The sequence below is a fragment of the Microcaecilia unicolor genome, chromosome 6 (genome assembly GCF_901765095.1).
Source record: "Microcaecilia unicolor chromosome 6, aMicUni1.1, whole genome shotgun sequence".
Classification (NCBI taxonomy): domain Eukaryota; kingdom Metazoa; phylum Chordata; class Amphibia; order Gymnophiona; family Siphonopidae; genus Microcaecilia; species Microcaecilia unicolor.
The window spans coordinates 130,144,717-130,168,101 of record NC_044036.1 but is presented as its reverse complement, the minus strand read 5'-3'; the positions used below and the strand labels follow the sequence as shown (position 1 = coordinate 130,168,101).

Sequence of the window (23,385 nt, the reverse complement as noted above, 5' to 3'; positions counted from 1 at the left end):
TTCTTGACAGAGTAAATCCCTATTATTGTACAAGACACATTTGAAGGCTCCTTTTCAGAGCCATTGGATGACAAATAGAAAAATGCAGGAAGGTATTTATCAGTTTGTTTCCGAAAAAGAGTTGTTTCAATTTTATCTTCATATTTAAAGATTATATCCAAAAATGGCATTGCCACTAAATTGCAAGCTAGAGAAAACTTAATAGCAGGATGCCTTGAGTTAAGCAATTGCAAAAACTCATCTAACTGATCGATACAAAGGATAATCCAAGAGTCCATTTTCAAAGTGAACCATGAAACTGTTGGCAATGGAAGGTGCCATTGTAGCACCCATTGCTACACCTGATTTCTGTTGATAAAAACAGAACCGTTTGGGTCTGAACCGTGAAACTGACAGGTTTTACTTTCATTAAGTGGACATTTAAATGAATAGAATGAATGATGAGATGACATCAGAACAAGCAAAATTTTGATTTTGAATATGCAGTTCATTTAAGTATGCTTTGGTTTGGTTGTTTCTGCTCTCATATGAAATTAGCGGGCTAATTGACCTAAGAATAGCCATACTGGGTCAGACCAATGGTCCATTTAGCCCATTTTTTAGAGTCTGATGATACCCTGGAGCTGTGGCTGTTGTCTGCGAAACAAGGACCTGGTTGGCAGCTAGGACCATGGCCTGCTTTCATAGTTCCTGTGGCAAAAATATCTATACGGCCAGCAAATAACTTTATAAATATTTTTGAACCCTTTTTGGACATTTATTAGTTGTGATAAAATTTGCATTCTGCACATTGCACTGCACTGTTTATTTCCACACAGAGGTTTTTTTATGCCTATGACTGAAGGTGAGAAGCACTCCAAAATACTCTGAGGCTTTTCCTCCATTCATGGTTTATATTGCTTTCACATGTTATCCTATATAATAATTCTCACCTTCAACGTTCTGACTTGCCTGGGGCCGTGGCTCATTCCGAGTTGGTCTGCTAGGCTTCGTAGATCAGGCTGACATCACCGTAGCCATTATGATGTCAAATTCAGAACCCGGGAGGGAAAAAAAACATGCCTCACAGTTGATCCATGTCCAGAGGAGGGTCGCTGGACATGGGTGGATGGAGGGGGGGCAGGGGAGAGAGGAGGGTCGCTGGACATGGGTGACTGGAGGGGGGCAGGGGAGAGAGGAGGGTCGCTGGACATGGGTGGCTGGAGGGGGGGCAGGGGAGAGAGGAGGGTCTCTGGACATGAGTGGCTGGAGGGGGGGCAGGGGAGAGAGGAGGGTCTCTGGACATGGGTGGCTGGAGGGGGGCAGGGGAGAAAGGAGGGTCGCTGGACATGGGTGGCTGCAGTGGGCACAGGGGGAGAGGAGGGTCGCTGGACATGGGTGGCTGCAGGGGAGCCGAGGAAAACCTTGCTAATGCCCGTTTCATTTGTGTCAGAAACAGGCCTTTTTTACTACTTTTATATATTTGTGTGTTTTTCCTTGATTAAGTCCCTCATTCCTCATTATTTTTTGAAAACAGAAATAACCATCTGCAACATGATCTTTCTGCTCTCTCCATATCATTGGGACAGCAAATGGTATGGTTGGCTGTGAACCTTTCATCCAAGTTATCATCAGACAACATACTTGGTTTGCATAATGAGATTGGATGTTTTATAGATTTAATTAACTGCACCTGATACACAACAAATATAGGCCTTTGATGATCTGGCTGAGTACAGAAATTCTTATGTTTTTGATGTTAGCTTGTACTGTATAGTGACTTACTACTCTACGATTATTTGTTTTTTTATTGTTATGGCTTTCTTTGGCATTAAGAACACAACATAAGAATAGCCATACTGGATAAGACCAATGGTCCATCTAGCCCAGTATCTTGCTTCCAACAGTGGCCAATCAAGGTCACAAATACTTGGCAGAAACCCAAATAGTAGCAAGATTTCGTGCTACCAATCCCAAGGCAAGCAGTGGCTTCTCCATGTTTATCTCAATAGTAGACTACAGATTTCCTCCAGAAACTTGTCCAAACTTTTTTTTTTTTTTTAACCCAGATACGCTAACCACCGATACCACATCTTCTGGCAACGAGTTTCAGAGCTTAACTATTCGTTCAGTGAGAAAATATTTCCTCCTGTTTTTTTTAAAGTATTTCCAAGTAACTTCCTTGAGTGTGCCCTAGTCTTTGTACTAGGGTACACTCAAGGAAGTGTGTTATCTGCAAAGGAGTGGAGGAGTAGCCTAGTGGTTAGTGCAGTGGACTTTGATCCTGGGGAACTGAGTTTGATTTCCACTGCAGCTCCTTGTGACTCTGGGCAAGTCACTTAACCCTCCATTGCCCCTGGTACAAAATAAGTACCTGAATATATGTAAACCGCTTTGAGTGTAGTTGCAAAAACCTCAGAAAGGCGGTATATCAAGTCCCATTTCCCTTTCCCTTTTGAAAGAGTAAAAAAATAGATGTACATTTATCTGTTCTACATCACTCAGTATTCTGTAGATCTCAATCATATATATCCCTCCTCAGCCATCACTTTTCCAAGCTGAAGAGTTGTAACCTCTTAAGCCTTTCTTCATAAGAGAGGAATTCCATCCCCTTAACCATTTTGTCACCCTGTTCTGCCCCCATATTCATTGAAGCAGGATGCACTATTATGTATATTTTGTATGAGTATTATTTGTATTCTATTGCATTGTCTGTGTAAAAGATAACACTGGGTATTAGAGCTGCTATCCCTGTAATTTGCAGTTTTCTGTGATTGACTCCTTGTGAGCTCTCCCTATTGGCTCTTAGTTATGGGCTAGGACCAGCCCTCCCTCTCCCCACCCCCCTAGGGGTTGTATGAGAGACAGTACCAGTCTTGCTAGCAAAGCTTTATAATCAGCAGCTATCTAGGGGCTGATCCCTCCTTAATTTACTGTGATTCCTTCAAAATTCTTCACCATTTATTCCCAATTGTTTCTCAATATTCCCACACATTCCCCCTTTGAGTATTACAGCTTTTCCTCTCAGCTAAACTGAGTTTCTGGCCTTCTCCTTGCCTCTGAGGTGGCTGGACACGGACTGTTTTGCGGAAGGCAACAATTCTTTCCAAGCAACTGAACGATAACTTGATTTTCTTTATTTGCTATGATTGCTACATTAAAGGAGTTGGATTAAGAATTAAGAGTCTACTGGCAAACATTTTGTTTGAGAATGGTTTAGCTGGCTGCCGAATCTCTGTGACCTCACCTAGCCTGGAACAGCACAAGCCCTTCTTTGAACCTTTTCTGAATATGCTATATAAAAGATACAGCGACCAGAATTGCACATAATACTCAAGGTGTGGTCATACCATGGAGAGAACAGAAGCATTATAAATATTCTTTGTCTTATTTGCTATAATCCTATATAATAATTCTCACCTCCAACGTTCTAAAGTAGCTGCCTGTGTCCGTGCCACCTTCAGTGTTGCTGAGCTAGGCTCCGTAGCCAGGCTGACGTCACTCACTGCAGGACACCGCGCTCAATTACAAACTTCCTGGCGATGCCTCCACCCATGCCACTACCCCCCCCTCCGAGTCTGTCCCCGCCAATCCCCCTCCGTGCACGTCACCCCCCCCCCCCCCACACTCCATATTCAAAGGCTGAAACCGATGGCTGCAAGGGGAGAAGAAGGAGAACAGCGGAACACCCACACAGAAGATCTGAGCATACCTCGACACGAACCACACCAAAGAGAGAGCCTCTGCATGGATTACGACCACGCTTCTCGCTGCTGGTTCGGGCCCTGGGCTCTTCAGGAGACTGCAGGGAGAGACTGGATCTGACTGAGCCAGCAGCTGAGAAGAGGCATCCGGGAGGAGCAACCCGATGAAACACCAACCGGTACGCGAGGGCTTGGCCAGGGAGAGACCGACGTCGCACCACCACGCTGACTACGGAGGTCGCAGTAGGAGCAAACAGGGAACAAGCCGGAGCCCCGTAGACAGGGTGTAGAAGTGGCCCAGCACTGTGCAGCACATGTCGTGCTTCCGTCCGGGCACCTAATCCCTACTCGAGCAGTACTCACACTGACGAACTCCGAACCTATTCCACTGCTGCTGCCTCCAGCTGCTGACCGAGGAGTTTCTCTCTCTCTCACACACACACACACACTGCTACGGTGTTTAACACACACACTCCCCCCCCTCCGAGTCTGACCCCACTGATCCCCCTCCGTGCATGTTGACCCACACCCCTCCAAAATCGCTACGCCTGCCCCTCTGTCGCACACACACAATGTCTGTCACACACGCACACAAACTTCCTTGCTATGCCTACACCCATGCTGCTGCCCTCCCCACCCGACTGGCCCCGCCGATCCCCCTCTCTGCACGTCGCCCCCCTCCTCGAAAATCACCTACCCTACACCCCACCCTCTCTCTGACTCACAGACACATTCTCTAACACACACACACACAGTCAGTATCTCACACCCACAGTGAATCACTCTCTCTCTCACACAGCCTCGCTATGTCTCTGTCTGTGACACACACACAATCAATCGACATTCTGTCTTTCTCTCTCTCACACACTAAGTCGACCCCCCCCCCCCCCCACACACACACTCTGTCACAGTCTCTCTCTCACACAGTCTCTCTCTCACACAGTCGCACATTCACTTTCTCTCTCTCTCACACACTGTCAAACACACTCTGTCAAACATACACACTCAAAGGAAAACCTTGCTAGTGCCCGTTTCATTTCTTACAGAAAGGGGCCTTTTTTACTAGTTTTCCTAATAAATCCTAGCATTCTGTTTGCTTTTTTGGCCACCGCTACACACTAAGCAGAAGATTTCAGCATAATGTCCACAATGACACCTACATCTTTTGCTTGGGGGCCAATTCCCAAGGTGGACCCTAGCATCAGGTAACTATGATTTGGATTATTCTTCCCAATATGCATCATTTTGCATTTGTCCACATTAAATTTCATCTTGGATACCCAGTCTTCCAACTTCCTAAGGTCTTCCTACAATTCTTCAAAATCTGCATGCTTTTTAACAACTTTGAATAGTTCTGTGTCATCTGCAAATTTACCTCCCAGTTTACTAAGCCACGCGCTAATGCCGACACAGCCCATTCACTTTGAATGGGCTGTGACGGCATTGCCGTGCAGGTTAGTAAACAGGGAGATTAATCACTTCACTCATCATTCCCATTTCCAGATCATTAATAAATATATTAAATTGCACAAGTCCCATTACAGATCCTTGGAGCATTCCACTATTCACTCTCCTCCACTATGAGAATTAGCCATTTAACCATACCCTCCGTTTTCTATCCATCAACCAATTCCTAATCCACAACAGAACATTGCCTCCTATCCTATGGGTTTTTAATCTTTGCAGAAGTCTCTCATAAGGAACTTTTTGTCAAATGCTTTCTGAAAATCTAGATACACTACATCAACCGGCTCACCTTTGTTTATTCACAACTTCAAAGAAATGAAGCAAATTGGTGAGGTAAGAGTTCCCTTGGCCGAATCCATGCTGACCTCTGTCCCATTAAACCATGGGTGTCTATGTGTTCAGTGATTTTATTCTTTATAATAGTTTCCACTATTTTGCCTGGCACCGACATGAAGCTTACCAGATCACCCATGGATTCGTTTTTTTTAAATAGGTATTACATTGGCCACCCTCCAATCTTGAGGTACTAAGGACAACTGTAACAGGTTAGATCACTAACAGATTAGCAGTTTCATGTTTGAGTTCTTTCAGTACTCTAGAGCGAATGCCATCCAGTCCAGGTGATTTACTACTCTTTAATTTGTTGATTTCGCTCAGTACATCTTCCAGGTTCACAGATATGTCTTTCAGTTCCTCTGCATCATCACCCATGAAAACCACCTCTGCTACAGGTAGATCTCTTACATCTTCAGTAAAGACCAATACAAAATTCATTCAGCCTCTCTTTGGCCCTGCCCTCTCTGAATGCCCTTTTACTCCCTCATGATGTACCGGTCCCATGGATTCTCTCAAAGGCTTTCTGCTTTTGATAGTGGAGGAGTGGCCTAGTGGTTACGGTGGTGGACTCTGGTCCTGGGGAACTGAGGAACTGAGTTCGATTCCCACTTCAGGCACAGGCAGCTGCTTGTGACTCTGGGCAAGTCACTTAACCCTCCACTGCCCCATGTAAGCCGCATTGAGCCTGCCATGAGTGGGAAAGCGCGGGGTACAAATGTAACAAAAATAAATTACTATGAGTTTTTGCCTCAGAGGCAAGTTTCTCTTTGTATTCTCTTTTGGCCTTCTTTATCAATGCTTTGCATGTAACTTGCCAGTGCTTAAGTCGCTTCTTGTTTTCTTCATTCGGATCTTTATTCCATATTCTGAAACGTGTTCTTTTGGTTCTAATAGTCTCTTTCACTTCTCCCTTTAACTATGCTGGCTGTCATTTGCTCTTCTTGCCACCTTTAATATGTGGAATACATCTGGTCTGAGCTTCTAAAATGGTATTTTTAAACAATGTCCATGCCCATTTAAAGTCCTAACCTCTGCATCTGAGCTTTTCAGCTTATTATTAACCATTTTCCTCATTTTATCATAATTAACCTTTCAAAAATTAAATGCTGCTACAGTTATTACTGCAAATTTGATGTTATGACCACTGTTTCCCAGCAGACTCAGCACCATTACCTCTTGTACTAAGTCCTGCATTCTACCAAGGACTAGATGTAAAATAGCTCCCCCTCTTGTTGGTTCCTGGACCAGTTGATCCAAGAACTAGAACTCCCCGGTGTGTCATTTAACCAGTCAATATTGGGATAATTGAAATTACCCATTATTAAACTGTTGCCAAATTTTCTAGCTTTCCTAATTTCTGTTAACATATCTTCATCTCTCTGATCGTTCTGGCCTGGCAGACGGTAGTATAGCCCTACACGTATATTCTTTCCCTTCACACATGGGATTTCTATTCATAAGGATTCCACCTTACTGTTTCCTGCAGAACTTTTATTTTGACTCCATTCCCTCTTTAACATACAGTGCAAACCCCACACCCTCCAATCTGATCCACCCTATCATTGCGATACAATTTATACCCTGGTTAACAGTGTCCTATTAAAAGCATCATATAGAAATATGTTCTTGTTAATGTTTATTAGCATTTGATAAAACTGCCCTTATTGCAAATGCAAACCAGAGCGATATACAATCCAAATAATAAAAGCAACAAAAGGAACTCCATTAAAAACAGGATAGTATAACATCATACAGTCTGATACGTACTGGGAGAAAGAGGGGAAAGGCCTACTGACAAAATTGCCTAACATAAAGCTAAACTAAAACCTATCAGCCAATTACAAATTATCAAAATAAGCAAAGAGATAGGTTTTGCCTAACTCGAAATTAGAAATGGACAATTCAGATCTAAGTGAGAGACAGTTTGTTCCATAGGTAAGGGGCTATGAAGTAAAAAGCAGTCTTCCTCATAGATGCTAGCTGTACACAAGAGGGTCCTGGAAGAACAAGTCTGTAATCATTTAGAGATCTTAATAACCATAACAGAGAATATGGAATGGTTAGTTTAGCTAAATCTTCTGGTAAAACCTGTACAGAGAGCTTTGAAAGCAAGCATCAATATTTTATACTGAACTCCTGATTCTATCAGAAGTTAATGAAGTTTTTTGAGCAGGGGAGTAACATGGTCTCTTTGCTTAGCTTTACATACTGGCAATTATGGGAAAAACATATTAGGGCTTCCCAGTTGGTATGTTTAAACACTCTCCATGTCTCGTGCCAACTTATAACCAATGCATTCCTCCATTTCCTTCTTACCATAGCCTTTTTCAAGTTAACTACTGTAATTTTCTTTAATGTCCTCCCTCCAGGGACCATCATAATGCCTCTGTATAGAACCACCTTGAGTACTGTTCACTGATCTGTTTTCAGAAAGATATAGAAGGAGGAACTAAAAGGTACAGAGGAGAGCAACCAAATGAAAGAGCTTAAATGATTTCTCTAAGAGGAAAGGCTACAAAGGTTAGGGCTCTTCAGCCTGGAAAGGCATCAAGTTGAGACAGAATGGATAATTAGATGGTCATTCAAATTTTCAAACAGTTTTCAGGCTGGAGGACACTTTTAAAACAAAACTGGAGATTTATTTTTCACTCAGCACACAGCTAACCTGTGGAATTGGCTGCCAAAGATGTAGTGATAGCTAGCTGGATTTACAGAGAGTTCAGATGTGTTTCTGGAATAGAGTTCATAAATCATTACTAGCCTAGTAGACTGGGGAAAGCGTCTGCTTATCCCTAGTACAAGTAATGCATTTTACTCAGACCCTTTTGGGTACTAGTGACCTGGACTGGTCACTGTTGGAAACTAACCTTGATGCACTTTTGATCTGACCCAGTACGTTCTCATGATTAACACTAGACATGTAACCACCTTTAGCACTGCTGCAGAACACTAGAGCCAAAGCTAAGCCAAGCACTACAGAATTACAGCCACCTTCACCCTCAAGACCATTCCGAACTGAAATATCTGCAAAGAATGCAAGTACTGACATGCCAACCACTTACACTATCTCCTATGGAGCGCAGTTTATAGAATGGCTGAATGTAGAACCAGGAGCCCTCGTTGCCAGCTTCATCCAGTGTTACCCTCATGGCATTCTTCTCCAGCAGGGCCGGCAGCCTCTTATTCACAGTTAGGTATTTGTTACTCTTTAAATGCAGCAGCTGCAACAGTTATGAAAACAAACTCAATTCCCTCCCTTCAACTTCGGTCCAATACCAGCACAGCACGGGCTGCCCAGTGAAAAAGAGACCAAATCATAAGCAGTCCAAGGTAGATTTATGTACAATAAGCAAAACAGCTAGCACTGAGAAAGCAAGATCTGCTTCTGTGCATCTGTTGGAAGGGCTCTAAATGCATCATCTCTCAGAATCAGCCGAAAATGTTTGGTTTTCTAAGTTCTACTGAGCATATTATAGATGTCTTAGACACTCAGCAAGCTGAGCCTGGGAAAATAACCCCAATTACATTCTCATACTGGGAATAAGAGTGCTTATAGACTAAAGCAAGGGGTACAAACCTGGATAACATTACCATACTGGATAACTGTCCCCAGAAGCTTCTTGCTCTCTGTTTCATTTTGTTTCTTCTCCAAATCTGCAGCATGCTGAAAGACAGTAAAACTGTGCTATAAAATGCAAGACTTTCTAACACACCATTTATAAAAGGAATAGAAATAATCCTCCTTCTATTGCTATACCCCCATGCCACCACTGCTCCCCCAACCTTGTCCTCTGCGCCTCACAAAGCGTTACCCAATCCACCGTACACTACAGCTTAATCTGAAGACATCATTCCCAACCTATTCCATGATTGGTTTGGAATGATGTCTTATGACAGACCATGTGACTGCTGCGAAAGCAATCTTGTTAAAACAAACAGAAAAACAGGAACCCTCGCAAGCACAAATGCGCCCAACACAGAGAAGGTAACAAAAAAAAAAAAAAACCCTAGATGTTCAAGATCTCAAAAGCTGATTAAAGCAGCAAAAGACTCGACACGAGTCGTGTTGCGGCCACAGAGGCCTGCCTCAGGAGTCTTCTGTAGGACGTCTGTAAATGTGCATCAATAATATTGTACTTCATACAATGTGAGATCTCTGGCTTAGAGCAATCATGTTCTCAATCCAGAAGCCAGGGTCAGATATTTCTACATATCCAGAAGCTCAGTCACTTAGTCTGAATGCTCTGACCTCATCAACCTCTTACTCCCAAATGAGATTCCAATAAAATATCAGATCCCTTAAACAGCATCACTTTTAAATACTATGCCTTTACTGTAAAGAAATTTTAAAAATCCCATCTCTGGTAAGAAATCAACAGTTACAGAAGGAAAAAGTTGAGAAACATATCACTGGTGCGATTATCATAAAAGATTTTGAGATTTCAAGCGCTGGTTTTAGTTGAGACAAGCTCCAGACAATCTTTTCCCACCCATTAGAGGTGCTGTTAATACCTACAACCTTTCTTCAGGGAGTGTTTGTTAAGTTGCCAGTTTCAGCAGCACTTGGTCACCGACAAGTTGCTTCAACATTTGTTGTAGAGTTCAGTGTGAAGTAGTGTTATAAATCATACAGTGGCATTACTAGGAGATACCCTTCTCTATCATCCTATCCACCACCTATACTCCTGAAGGAATTCTGATTACAAAATTTTTAATTCTGTGCAAAATGTTTGAAAATGTTATCAATTTTAACATTTTGCACACTTTGTAATTTTGTTCAGAATTTCCCCTTCCTAAGGCTTAATTGCTCCTTAGCTCTCTAGTCCCAACTTAACTTGAACACCTATCCCTCCCTTGGCAGGTTCAGCTTCCAAGATTTTGCTGTTTCTTCAATGTGGATACCTCCCAGCTTTATTTTGTCCCCTAGTTATTTTTCCTTCCCCAGCCCCGTCCCTCTCTATTCACCTGTCCTGTGCCAACTGTTGTAATGCTTTCCTATTGATTTAGAGTTATTTCCATTTTTCATGCTATGTTTTATAAACCAAGGAGAAGGAAAAGTGGGAACTAAGGCCATGGGTTCCAGAGACTGGAGTACACGTGTTGAATTAAAACAAGATTTTATTGAAAATCAAGAGCACAATGGGCCTCCACAAGTGGGTTTGTAGCCAAATTTTAATGAGGGTCCTGACAGGCTCTTGAGTCTTGGCAGTGTTGTTTTAACATTCTGAACGGACAGGCTACATTGCTCTCACTGTGTGGTGGCACTGCCCACAGACACAAAGAATAGAGGACACCACCCTGACAGTGATACTGAGATTGATGACCCCTGACACAGGCATTCCACTGAAACATGGACCATGCCATGTCCCTCATTAAAGTTTGTCTACAAGTCTACTGTTGGAGGCCTAATCTGATTGGTTTGGCTTCATTTTCTGCACCTTAGAGTCCCTCTCCTTTGATATTTTGTAAAGCACCTAGACCTCTCATCGTCTTAAACAAAAAACCTGCTCTCTCCCTTCTTTCCAGCACCCTCTCTGCCTCCAGTCCTCTTTTCCCCCAAGGGGGGGGGGGCTCTCCTCCCCAGGTAAAACTCCCTAGCTCATTCTTCAAACACCCCCCCCCCCCTCTGAATCCTACCCAAGATAGCTCTACCTCCACCATTATGCACACTCCCCAGCTTCTTCTGTCTTTCTCCCACAACCATGCAGCAAGAGGCAACAGCAAACAGCTGCATACTGGGCCACATCCTCTGCCACCCAGCTTCCGACTGCTATTTGAACTGTGAAGTTCCTTGGAGCTCAAATCAGCAGTCAGGCACAGGAATGCAGAAGAGGAGTTGTGGCCCGATAGGCAACTACTGGCCACCTGGTCTTACTTTGCAATCACTGGGAGGGAGGGAAAGGGAGGAGAGTTGCCACTTCAAATTCAAAATTCTGCATGGCACGTGCAGAATTCCCACACTACCCCCATCCAAATACTGTGTTCTCCCATGGCAGTCTCATAAGATTACCGCTGGAGGTCCCGGCAGCCATTTTAAATGTGGAGCCAGAACGGCCAAGAGAAACTGGGGATTGCACCTGCTCTAACTAGGCCACTAGACCAACAGGGCTTCTAAGATAAGCCACGGGAGGGTTATGGGCGGTGGGAGGGCAGGGCATAAAGCCTGCTTTTGGTCGGAGATAGTAAAGTAGTTTCAGCCAATTCCAGCCACAGGGTCAGTTTCAGATCACCCTCTATTTTCATGCAGTTACTTTTACTAGTAAGGAATAGACTAAGGTGAATGTCTGTGAAAGACTTTAGAAACCTTGAAGAAAAGCATGAGAGTAAAATGATTCACACTATAGCAGGAATTACTGAGTGTGGAGCTGTGGCACTTACATGAAGTTTGTTCAGAAGCACTGTGTCGGTCGTACTGTTGGCACCTGGTTTTGCTGCTTTCCAGAACTGCTTCTGAGCAGAGTAACGATTCATCGGACAAAGCCTGAACAGGCAATCTAGCAAAGAAATAGAACCCCTTCAGCATATGTAAACAGAAAAACATTGTAGGCATTACCTGCCATTAATTTCCAGCACATCCATGTCTAGCTCAGAGGGAGATTAATATCCCCATCTTTCTATAGGGACAAATAAGCCAATTCTAAGCAGCAGGCCCTTACCGGATGAACTGTAGTTTAAAGCACTCCTGGGTCAAGGTGAAAGAAAGCAAGTTTCAGTGCCTGCCACACACCAGACAATCTCATTATACATATTTTATAACAAGGGATATAATGGAGCCAACAGAACAGTGGAAGTCAAAACCAAACCAGATATACTGTAAGCAAAAAGGCAACAAATTACTGAACTTGCTAAGCATGGTAGATTCATTTTCAGCATTGAATGTGTTTTTGTAAACAGCTTGTAACAAGATTTGTTAATTGTGCAGTTTCACAGCAAGCTCTGGATCAGTTTGTAATCAACCTGGAAGGACAGCGTCACTCAAACATGAGGCCATTCCTGGTCAGGGATGTCCTTCAGGCAGTAAGAACCTACTGCTGTTCTGCCACCTTCCTACCTCTGTCTTTGGGAAGAGTCCTTGGATTGGCAGGTGGCTACACACTACTATTAAACATTTATATGTAGTGCTGCAAGGTGAACATAGTGCTGTACAGACACAAAAGCAACTGTCTCTGCTCCATAGAGTTTTCAATCTAGTACCTTCCTTGTAATGCAGTCTAAATTCTTATGCAAAGGATATTCCCAGGACAGGTGAAGGGTTGTCTTCTCTCATTCAACCCCTTGCAACAGCTGAGGGCCCTGTTTCCAGAAACAAGTGTCAACCATTAAGACTTACCTAGTTTATTTTATGTGGAGCTGGCATTAAATTAAGTCACAAGACCACGGTGGCACTTATAACCTTAATTATCACTCTACTTACGGTTCTAATTATGTAAATTTTCAGCTTTGATTTTCATGTTTCATGCAGAACGGCACTTGGGTATAATAAACTCAATATGTAAATCTACAGAGCTGCTGTCAATCTATCACTGGTGGCCTCTTTCTGAAGTGAAAGATATTGCGAGAGATATTTAATAAAGCAAACATGAACATACATGATCTGGTGAGGGACGTTATGGTACTGGGGCCGCTTGATAACAGTGACCATAATATGATCAGTTTTGACATCAACCTTGAAGTAACTGTACACAGAAAGTCAAATACGTTAGCGTTTAACTTTAAAAAAAGGAGACTATGATAAAATGAGAAGAACGGTAAAAAAAAAAAAACTTAGGGGGGCAACTGAGAGAGTAAAAACTGTACAACAGGCGTGGACGCTGTTCAAAAATACCATCCTGGAGGCCCAGGCCATACATATTCCGCGAATTAGAAAAGAAAGACGGAAGTCCAAAAGACACCCGGCCTGGTTGAAAAGTGAGGTGAAGGAAGCTATTAGGGCTAAAAGAAACGCCTTCAGAAAATGGAAGAAGGAACCGTCTGAAAATAACAAGAAACAGCATAAGGAGTGTCAAAGCAAATGCAAGGCGCAGATTAAGAAGGCCAAGAGGGAGTATGAAAAAAAGATAGCATTAGAGGCAAAAAAACATAGTAAAAAAAATTTTCGGTATATTAAAAGCAGGAAGCCGGCAAAAGAATTGGTTGGGCCGCTGGATGACCGAGGGGTAAAAGGGGCGATCAAGGAAGACAAAGACGTAGCGGAGAGACTGAATGAATTCTTTGCTTCGGTCTTCACCGAGGAAGATTTGGGTGGGATACCGGTGTCGGAAATGGTATTTCAAGCGGACGAGTCGGAGAAACTTACTGACTTCACGGTAAACCTGGAGGACGTAATGGGGCAGTTCGGCAAACTGAAGAGTAGCAAATCTCCTGGACCGGATGGTATTCATCCTAGAGTACTGATAGAACTGAAAAACGAGCTTGCGGAGCTACTGCTAGTGATATGCAACTTATCCTTAAAATCGAGCGTGGTACCGGAAGATTGGAGGGTGGCCAATGTAATGCCCATTTTTAAAAAAGGCTCCAGGGGAGATCCGGGAAATTATAGACCGGTGAGTCTGACGTCGGTGCCAGGGAAAATGGTAGAGGCTATTATCAAAAACAAAATTACAGAGCACATCCGAGGACATGGATTACTGAGACCAAGTCAGCATGGCTTTTGTGTGGGGAAATCTTGCCCAACCAATTTACTTCAATTCTTTGAAGGAGTGAACAAACATGTGGACAAAGGGGAGTCGGTTGATATTGTGTATCTGGATTTTCAAAAGGCGTTTGACAAGGTACCTCATGAAAGGCTACAGAGGAAATTGGAGGGTCATGGGATAGGAGGAAATGTCCTATTGTGGATTAAAAACTGGTTGAAGGATAGGAAACAGAGAGTGGGGTTAAATGGGCAGTATTCACAATGGAGAAGGGTAGTTAGTGGGGTTCCTCAGGGGTCCGTGCTAGGACCGCTGCTTTTTAATATATTTATAAATGATTTAGAGATGGGAGTAACTAGCGAGGTAATTAAATTTGCTGATGACACAAAGTTATTCAAAGTCGTTAAATCGCGACAGGATTGTGAAAAATTACAAGAGGACCTTACGAGACTGGGAGACTGGGCGGCTAAATGGCAGATGATGTTTAATGTGAGCAAGTGCAAGGTGATGAATGTGGGAAAAAAGAACCCGAATTATAGCTACGTCATGCAAGGTTCCACGTTAGGAGTTACGGACCAAGAAAGGGATCTGGGTGTCGTCGTCGATAACACACTGAAACCTTCTGCTCAGTGTGCTGCTGCGGCTAAGAAAGCGAATAGAATGTTGGGTATTATCAGGAAAGGTATGGAAAACAGGTGTGAGGATGTTATAATGCCGTTGTATCGCTCCATGGTGCGACCGCACCTTGAGTATTGTGTTCAATTCTGGTCGCCGCATCTCAAGAAAGATATAGTAGAATTGGAAAAGGTGCAGCAAAGGGCGACTAAAATGATAGCGGGGATGGGACGACTACCCTATGAAGAAAGACTAAGGAGGCTAGGGCTATACAGCTTGGAGAAGAGACGGCTAAGGGGAGACATGATAGAGGTATATAAAATAATGAGTGGAGTGGAACAGGTGGATGTGAAGCGTCTGTTCACGCTTTCCAAAAATACTAGGACTAGGGGGCATGCGATGAAACTACAGTGTAGTAAATTTAAAACAAATCGGAGAAAATGTTTCTTCACCCAACGTGTAATTAAACTCTGGAATTCGTTGCCGGAGAAAGTGGTGAAGGCGGTTAGCTTAGCAGAGTTTAAAAAGTGGTTGGACGGTTTCCTAAAGGACAAGTCCATAAACCGCTACTAAACGGACTTGGAAAACTCCAAAATTCCAGGAATAACATGTATAGAATGTTTGTACGTTTGGGAAGCTTGCCAGGTGCCCTTGGCCTGGATTGGCCGCTGTCGTGGACAGGATGCTGGGCTCGATGGACCCTTGGTCTTTTCCCAGTATGGCATTACTTATGTACTTATAATAATGGCTTATGGACTTTTCTTTTAGGAAATTAGCCAAACCTTTTTTTAAACCCTGCTAACTGCTTTTATCACATTCTCTTGCAACGAATTCCAGAGTTTAATTACTCGTTGACTAAAGAAATATTTTCTCCAATTTGTTTTAAATTTACTACTTAATAGCTTCTTTTTGAATGCCCCCTAGTCCTAGTATTTTGGAAAGAGGAAACAAGCGATTCACATCTACATGTTCCACTCCAATCAGGATTTTATAAACTTCTATCATATCTCTCCTCAGCCGTCTCTTCAAAAAGCAGTCAGATAATCCCAGATACAGAACTACTGATCTTGTGGCAGCCACTGGCAACTCACACCCAGCTCTAGCTGCTGCACACAAGTTTAATAGTTTCTATAGTACTACTGGGTAAGCAGAAGACAGAGCATAGACTCTCTCCGCTAAAGAATGAACTAGACCTTTTCATAAGCTACAAGAAATAGGCCAGACTACAGACTTAACAATGCATTTGAACACAGAGGGGAAGGATGCTAGCAATTTCAGTTCTATATCCTTTATCATGAGGCTTATCTTTCTCAGGCATCTCATCTTCCACCACTTCACACTGTTACTCAAGGCAACCTTGGATGTAAAGGTAGGATGATAAATTTTAAATTGTCTACTAAGCAGCCACCACCACATGCATATCAGAAAGTGGCACTAACTTTAAAAACAGAATGAAACACGGAAGAATTCTCCAAGGTTTTGAAACTTTTTGCATCTCTCCGCAAGCAATTGTTCAGATGACCTGTGGGGCTGAATGACAAATTAAGGAGTCTTGGGGCAATAGCAACAAGAACCACTGCAGTAAATGGAAATACAGGGCACTGCTCCTACCCTGTTTCCCCGAAAGTAAGACATCCCCTGAAAATAAGACCTAGTAGAGGTTTTCCTGAATTGGTAGATATAAGGCCTCCCCCGAAAATAAGACCTAGCAAATTTTTGTTTGAAAGCAGGGCCCCCCTCCACCCACCCTCCGTCGCTCCCGGAACTAACCTTAAATGCCTCCTTTCACCGCAGCAAGCAGCAGCAGGGCAGACCTCTCCTTCCTTCCGTGCCCCGCCCTCGCGGACGTTACGTCAGGCGAGGGCAGGACACGGAAGGGAGGAGAGGTCTGCCCTGCTGCTTGCTGCGAAGATGAAAGGAGGCGTTTAAGGTTAGTTCCGGGAGCGACAGAGGGCAGGCGGGCCAACCCCGATGTTTCCCCGAAAAATAAGACAGCCCCTGAAAATAAGACCTAGCGCATTTTTGGAGGCAAAAATTAATATAAGACAGTGTCTTATTTTGGGGGAAACACGGTAGTCAAAATAAAAGAGATGCCACAGTGAAGATCATTTGCTATTAGATAACACCGTAGGCACAGCAGCTAATGGTAACTCTCGACTTTAACATCAGCCAGTGTGAAAAGGTCGTCACCTGCGCCATGATAGTCATCGGTTCCTATTTCTAATCTGCAAGTTATAACAACCCTCAAAGAGTAGGAAAGATAAAGATCAAGCCCTTCACAACCACCCAAACAGAATTGGGAAGGGGCCTGATCATTGCCCCCCCCCCCCCCCCCCCCTCAATCATTGCCAGAAGAAAAAGGGAAGGGATCAGACTCCTCCCCTACCACCACCTCAAGATAAAAAGCTGATGCCATCTACAAAACAGTAAATGCATATATTCCACTGCAAACCATAAAACAGCTCAGTGTGGATTAGAATCAAGAGGACTTTCTATATTGAGTGAAACTACATCTGCAGAAAAAAAAATAAAAAGAATTACTCAAAGAACTCCTTAAACTGGAATCTAAATTCTAAATCTCAAATAAACCTGAAACCTAACCCTAAGAAGAAAAGCATTCCAACAGCTTACGGCTTGATAAGAAAGAGATGCTACATAAAATATTAGATTTAAAAAGTTTTGCCGATGGATAGTGAAGAATCAAAAGGTCTTTCAAATGAAGGTACTTCTACAAATTATGTTAAATACTGAAGTACCTGATCCTAAAAAATCTTTAAAAACACATTTTAAAACATCGTACCCGAGTAGGGAGCCAGTGCAGATTAGTCAAGAAAGGAATGACTCAAACTGAACAATTCTGAAAAATATTCCAGTGGGGGGGTCTCTGGCTGTACCATAATTATACACTAGCTATGGACAGAAGGGCACAATAAAGAATCAGGTCTCATTCACTAGAAAAACACTAACACTGCTGTGCCACAAATTTGACAGAATTGTGGAGAAAAGACAAAACAAGAAAAGATGATTCCCCCCAATGCAAAAACCACAGCAAAGGAAAGAAAGTAGGGGAGGACCAATGCAATTCCAGCACAAGGGTAAAGTACAAGAATTTATTGACGGGTCTTTAAAATACAAATGCCTGATTCAGTACAGCAGATTAAGAATAACAATGTTCACAATCTCATGGGAGAAAGGTGCAACTCACTTTGATTCCTGTTGAGAACATGCGGGATATAAAAACTGGGAATGGAATGGAATTGCACAAACTACAACATCTATGATAAAATCAACATTAACAGGGAGATAATGAACTACAATCTAAATTCAAGTTCAAGCCATAAGGAGATACAGTATTAAGAAGAAAACTTCACCTCTGCTGTTCTTGGAGAAGATGCCGATCAAAGTTCCCGTCTCTCCTACGTGGTCTAAAGGTCTTAAAGATCTCTGATAGCGTGTCCAAAAGCATACCAGTGTTCTACAAGTGGGGCCGAAAGGATGTTCCTACTAATGCAGCTGCAATGCTCTATAATCCTAGTCTTAATTAGGCATTTTCTTTTTCTGAAGGAAATTGTATTTTAAGGACCTGTCAATAAATTCTCTTTTACTTAACCCTTGTGCTAGAATTGGATAGGTCCTCCCTAACTTTCTTTCCTCTACTGGAGAAAGACGACGGCCATATGGTCTTTATCTGCCTACATTTTTCTCTGTTTTCTGTTCCTGTCCCAGGAAATTCAGGGGCTGATGCAGAAAGTCTTATTAAACAGCCAGTCCTGTGTGTTGTTCTACCCCCAAAATTACCAATTTGAAAATACTGCAGGGCAAGCTACAAGCAATGTGCACACAAATTACTGTCACATTAAAATCGCAGCAGTAATCTTACAGCTCATTGCAAAACATCAGCTTTCCTGTCAGTGCCTAAGCAGCAACTGGCTCAGGTACCAGCAGGAAGGGCAACAGTCTGCACGGGCCCTGATCTCCCTCCACCCCCAAATTAAAAAAAGAAATGTCCTCTAGTGTCTAGTGGAGCTGTCCCTCCCCCCCCCCTCACATATCAGTCCCCTCTGTCCTGACTTAATATTGCCCTTTGCATCCCTCCCTTCCCCCACCTGGCCAGAATATAAAAAAAAAAAAAAAAATAGGACCACTGAAGTCCACCTGGCTTTGACCTAAAAGCTTGCAGCTGAAACTGAAACTGCAGCCAAAACTCAGAACCTGGTTTTGGTCGAAGTTGAAAACTCAAGTATGGACTGCAGGTACTGAAAATTGAAAGCTAAAAGCCACAGTGCTTTTACAGTGGCTGACTGATGATGTCATAACTTTACAGAGAGGCTAATTCCTCAGGAGCTTATTATAACTTTACAGACTTAAATTCCTGCTAAAATTTTGATTCTATTTACAATATAAACTATTATGCAAGATCATAACTCCCATTACAACTGCAGTACAAAAAACTCCCCAGTCACAGCAGCCATTTTGAGAGCAGAGTCGAAATGGGCAGGGGTAACACGGGAATACTCCTGCCCCAACTATACCCCTAGCCCACCAAGAATTGTAACATTGGTCCAGGGTGCCTCCGGGTGGAGGGGGACACAGAAATTAGATAAGCGAGAGGGACAAAAACACAAATTCTCAGTTTCCACCAAAAACACATGGACATTTTTGGCCAAAACTGAAAACATGGTGGATAATGGAAATAATACTGCAATAAGCAGTATATCGCCGGGTTTACTTGGTCCTTTTATTTTCACGACCAAGCCTCAAAAAGGTGTCCCAAATGACCAGATGACCACTGGAGGGAATGGGGGATGACCTCCCCATACTCCCCCAGCCAACCCCCTCCCATACTAAAAAAATAAAACTAAAAACCTTTTTTGCCAACCTGTATACCAGCCTCAAATGCCGTACCCACCTCCATGACAGCAGAATGTGTTGTATCCTCCGACAGACTTTCCCTGGTTGCGATGTGGCTCTCGGGTGAGTGTGACACCTTTTCTGTTAGGTGCCCTGCAGAGTCACATCAGCAATGCATTGTGGTGGGTGTAGGGTACTGGGCTCTACTCCCATGGTGCTTTTCCCCCTGCTAACTGGGTCAGTGTGTGTCCAGTTTTGTTTCCAGTAGTCCATGAGGTAGTGGCCATTTTTGTAAGCCAGTTTTAGATCCCTTTCATGTGTTACCCACGTTAGAGACCTTAGTTATTACCTTGAATGTTGCTGAAAGAGGGCATTGTACACCATTCTGCCAGCTCTGACCTACTGCTAATTTCAGTACCAGGGAGACTCTTTGCCAGTGGGGCACAATCTCTGATCTGCAGTTAACTGTGAGTAAACGTGCTTATTCAAATAAAGGACTTTTTCAAAGAGATTGGTCTTCAGGTGTCAACTGGTGTGCCAAGGTTATACATCAGCAACAAGTCCTAGAGGCCTGCGTGTATGCAGGTCCCTGGAGCACCTTTAGTGGATACCGCAGTGCACTTAAGGCAGGCGGACCCAGGCCCATCCCCCCTACCTGTAACACTTGTGCTGGTAATGGCAGCCCTCCAAAACCCACTGTACCCACATGTAGTTGCCCCCTTCACCCCTAAGAGCTTTGGTAGTGTTGTACATTTGTGGGTAGTGGGTTTGGGGGGGGGGGTGGGGGGCTCAGCATGCAAAGTAAGAGAGCTATGCATGTGGGAGGTTTTTCTGAAGTCCATCGCACTGACCCCTAGGGTGCCCAGCTGGTGTCCTGGCATGTCAGGGAGACCAGTGCGCTACAAATGCTGGCTCCTCCCACGACCAAATGCCTTGGATTTCGGCGGGTTGGAGATGGCCGGCATTTTTTTCCATTATCGGTGAAAAACAAACCCGGCCATCTCAAACCCAGCGAACTCCAAGTCATTTGGCCGGGCTAAACCGTATTATCGAAAAAAAAGATGACCGGCCATCTTTTTCGATAATATGGTTCCGGCCAGCTGTAGCGCCGCCGCCAGCATAGATCGCCGGCAACATTCAATTATGCCACTCCACGTTACTATGTTTCCTCATGTTCAATCCCTTTGCTGAGGCTTCAAAGTTAAGATAAAGAGTTTGGGATGGGAGAGGGGTTTAGGAAGCCACACACTGTGGTCTCCTCATTATAATTGCTAGGAATTATTTATTTTATTTGTTACATTTGTATCCCACATTTTCCCACCTATTTGTAAGCTCAATATGGCTTACATAGTGCCGGAGAGCTGAATCTTAGGAATATTAGGATAGGGATGTAAAATAAGACCAAGGATATTATAATGACTCTGTATTGCTCCATGCTGCAATCCCACCTTGAGTATTTTGTTCAATTCTGGTCGCTGTATCTCAAAAAAGATATAGCGGAATTAGAAAAGATTCAAAGAGCAACCAAAATGGTAAAGGGGGTGGAATTCCTCCCATATAAGGTAATAAATAGAAATAAATCAAAACACAGAAAAGAAAATAAGATACCTTTTTTTCTTATTTTCTTTTCTCTGTTTTGATTTATTTCTATTTATTTCCTTTAAAAGTGGACTAACACAGCTACCACACCATACTACCATTTGAGGAAAGGCTAAAGAGATTAGGGCTCTTCAGCTTGCAGAAGAGACAGCTGTGGGGGGATATGATTGAGGTCTATAAAATCCTGAGTGGTGTAGAATGGGTAGAAGTGAATCGATTACAAAGACCAGGGGTCAATCAATGAAATTACATTTAAATACTTTTAAAACAAATAGGAGAAAATATTTTTTCACTCAAAAACAGTTAAGCTCTGGAACTCTTTCCAGTGGATGTGGTAACAGCTGTTTATCTGAGTTTATAAAAGGTTTGGACAAGTTCCTGGATGAAAAGTCCATAGTCTGCTATTAAGATGGACATGGGAGAAGCCACTGCTCGTCCTGGGACTGGTAGCATGGAATGCTGCTACTTTGGGGGATTCTGCCAGGTACATATGACCTGGATTGGCTACTGTTGGGAGCAGGATACCGGGCTAGATGGATCATTAGTCTGACCCAGTATGGCTATTCTTATGTACTTAATGCTGATTTTGCACCCAAAGTAGCTGGATTTTGCTTTTAGATATCAGGAGCTGTTCTCACATTTCAAGTTTAATGGTTTAACAGACCTTTCTGAGCTATTTATATAAATCACAAATAAAAATAAAAATTTACAATCCAAAGAAGAGAAAAAAAAATAGTACCACCCATGCAGTTTCAATCTGGCATGCATATTCCCCAAACTAAACCCTCAGCAATAGCAAAGGCAGACAGAACACTCAACTATCCTGCTGGATGATGTCACTTGTTCCACCCAAAGCAACTGCATGACCTTGCTCCTCCAAGGCAGCACAGAGGTTGCCAGACGGAGTTGGGACTGTGTCCCTGTCTGCCACTAGCCTCCAAAAGTCAAACTCTGAACCACATGCAACCTCCCACCAACCTGCTGAATCTTACTGCTAGACTGCTGTCTTCATTCTAATATTGCCTGGTTACTTACAGTTGCTAAGGAAGCAAGAAACATTTTACCTATTACGTCTTTCAAATGTATTCGATGTATGTACTGATTAGGCAATGACTTGCAAGGGAACTAATGTTAATCATTTACTAGGTATGAGTTACTACCGTCTTTTTCTAAATCCCTAATTAAGCTGAAAAATCTGACTCTTTTGCCTGAGATAGGTGGAAGGAAGAAGGTTATATAAACATTTGGACCAACTTTTAGGGATTTAACAATTCAACCCACAATCTAACTTATTACCTGAATGGCTACACTTTTCAGAACTGCCATATTTGAACTTCTATTCACCCAGCAGCAGAGTTTCTGTTCAGTAGTCCTGGTGATGAGCTGTTCCAGACTGAGACCTGTGAGACTGCCATTTCTGCTACCTTCACAGGCCTGCTTCTGTGGAACAGCTCATACCTTCCTCAACTTTCATTTCTGTGGCATCCCTGTATCTAATGTATTTAGATGTGTACATTTGTCAGACCTCCCTGTGTCTTTCATGACTTGCTCCTGTTGATATTTGTCCAGTTATTGCTGTTCTTCTAGCTCCTTATATATTTATTTATTTACTAGTAAAACAGGCCCGTTTCTGACACAAACGAAACGGGCGCTAGCAAGGTTTTCCTCGGAGTGTGTATGTTTGAGAAAGAGAGAGAGAGAGTGTGTGTGAGAGATGGAGTGTGTGAGTGAGTGAGAGTGAGAATGAGTGAGAGAATGAATGAGAGAGAGAGAGACAGACAGAGTGTGTGTGTGTTTGTGTCAGAGAGAGAGAGTGTGTGAGAGACAGAGTGTATGTGTGTGTGTGTGAGAGAGAGTGTGTATGAGAGACAGTATCTCTCCATGTTCTAGTGTAAAGTGCTGCGTACGTCCGGTAGTGCTATAGAAATGATAAGTAGTAGTAGTAGTGTGTGAGAGAGAGTGTATGTGAGAGACAGTGTGTGTGTGGGGGGGGGGGCTCCGATTTCCATGACCCCCTCCTTCCCTCCCTCTCCTCCGAGTTCCATGCCCCCCTGCCTCTCCTCCCCAGTGTGTTCCATGCCCCCCTTTCCTCAGAGTGTGTATGTTTGAGAGAGAGTGTGTGGGTGAGAGATGGAGTGTGTATGTGAGAGAGAATGAGTGAGAGAGAGACAGACAGAGTATGTGTGTGTGTGTGTGTGTGT

The 23,385-nt window shown here is 43.2% G+C and overlaps 1 protein-coding gene across 4 annotated transcripts in view; it reads right to left on the bottom strand.

Moving 5' to 3' along the window:
• The window catches only part of ITPR1 (inositol 1,4,5-trisphosphate receptor type 1), a 337,019-nt gene that overhangs the window by 241,453 nt on the left and 72,181 nt on the right, over positions 1-23,385 (bottom strand). For all 4 annotated transcript variants that reach the window (XM_030206558.1, XM_030206560.1, XM_030206561.1 and 1 more), the window contains exons 4-6: positions 11,865-11,980; positions 9,064-9,150; positions 8,549-8,707 (exon numbers count right to left, since the gene is read on the bottom strand). In XM_030206558.1, the coding sequence (XP_030062418.1) occupies positions 8,549-8,707; positions 9,064-9,150; positions 11,865-11,980 (362 nt within the window). The remainder of the gene's footprint in view (positions 1-8,548; positions 8,708-9,063; positions 9,151-11,864; positions 11,981-23,385) is intronic.